The sequence below is a fragment of the Carex rostrata genome, chromosome 12 (genome assembly GCF_964058835.1).
Source record: "Carex rostrata chromosome 12, lpCarRost1.2, whole genome shotgun sequence".
Lineage (NCBI taxonomy): Eukaryota > Viridiplantae > Streptophyta > Magnoliopsida > Poales > Cyperaceae > Carex > Carex rostrata.
In genome coordinates, this window is record NC_135929.1 from 1564319 (window position 1) to 1565901 (window position 1583).

General features: G+C 29.8%; 1 protein-coding gene across 1 annotated transcript; it reads right to left on the reverse strand.

Annotated features, from left to right (window-relative positions):
- Positions 1-821: 821 nt before the first annotated feature.
- On the reverse strand, positions 822-1583 carry LOC144562932 (early nodulin-93-like). The gene is made up of 4 exons (XM_078312303.1): positions 1452-1583; positions 1299-1360; positions 1118-1193; positions 822-1023 (listed from the first exon to the last, which is right to left on the reverse strand). Exons 1-4 carry the CDS (start codon positions 1513-1515, stop codon positions 938-940), a joined length of 288 nt encoding a protein of 95 aa, XP_078168429.1. The 5' UTR covers positions 1516-1583; the 3' UTR covers positions 822-937.

Sequence of the window (1583 nt, forward strand, 5' to 3'; positions counted from 1 at the left end):
ATACCTAAAAATTAACTAATATTTTTGTTACATTGTCCGATAAATAAATAAAAAAGAAATTCAACTCACCAAATTAAAATCAAACAAATTATTACGTATTATATTTTTTTTAATCCTTCAATTAATATGAGCTATTAATATTTTTATTTTTAAATATATCCTTTAATATCATTTAAATTCAATAAATGATATAGAAACCTCATTTGACCATCCTCTAAATTTTTTCATTTGATACGTATTTTCTCTACCGACCAATCGATATCAAACAGTTAGATACCTAGCTACTATGTGTTCAAAAGTTAAAAATCGTAGAAAAAAATGATAAAAGATATGTTTACAAATTTTTTTTTTCTAGTGTGCAGCCAACAATAATTATTTAGAAATGGCCTTTTCTAGTGGGCAAAATCTATAAAACTAATGTTTCAACAAATGGGCTCTTTCCTAAACAGGCTTATCTAAAGCAGATAAGGGCCTTTTTGAAATTTATTTTACTTTACAAAAAACATTTAATAAAAGGATTTGCTTTTCCTTTTGAAGAAAAAATAGCTTATACGTAATTATAATTGACCGTGTGTGTATATTAAAAGGGGAAATCGTGAAATACATAATTATGTATATCAAAACAGTATTTTTCAGTTATTTTTTTGATTAAAATATTATAAAAATACACAGTTAATGGTTTTTTCACAATTATGGACGTTTTATAGTGGTATTCTCACAATTTTGAAGTTTGTAGTGGCAATCTCACAATTTCAAGATTTTGTAGTGACAATCTCACAATTTTTCCATATTAAAATGGAGATAAAAATAATTGCAAAGAGAAAGCATGGAGGTTTATATTTCTAGAACACATATTTGGATTTCTCCTCGAAGACATACATATAAGCAAGCAAAAGGAAAAAGTAAAAAGCTACAGATGATGTTTCAATTCAAGCCTTCATATTTTAGGAGCACCAAAGGAGTTCTTTCTTGCAGAAGCCAGCACGGTTTTATCAGCAACAATGAAATACGCCATTCCCGCAACTGAAACAAATTGTTGATCCAATTATTATTACATAAAAAAAAAAAATCTACAAGGAACTAAATTTTAACAGGTGAAGAAGCATATATTATGTACCAGTAGAGACGATAAGTGCCTGAGCAGTGGGATTAAGGTTGGTTCTAGCCCATGGCAGCATTCTGACGCTTGCCAACTATAAATCAAACAACATGAATAAAATATGATATTTAGGTTACAATTGATAAATTAAATTTGGGAATTGAGAAATTAAGTCTAAAACAGAGTTGCTAACACTCACAGTAGGAAAGGCGGTAGCAACTGTAGCAACTACAGCTGCCTTTGCTCCAGCCATTACACCCTCTACAACATGCCCAAAAAAAAGGATAGAAACAATTAATAACAAGTTTAGTTACTACACTAACCATAAATTTAATTAAGGCCAGATTAATACCATGTGAGCAGCGCTTAGCCAAAGCAAGCCTCTGATCCAAAGAAGCACGATTAACTGAGCCCATCCTTGATTAATTTTTCTAGTGATGAAATGTTGAAAAAATAACTTGGTAGATCGATGATAGAGATGTTA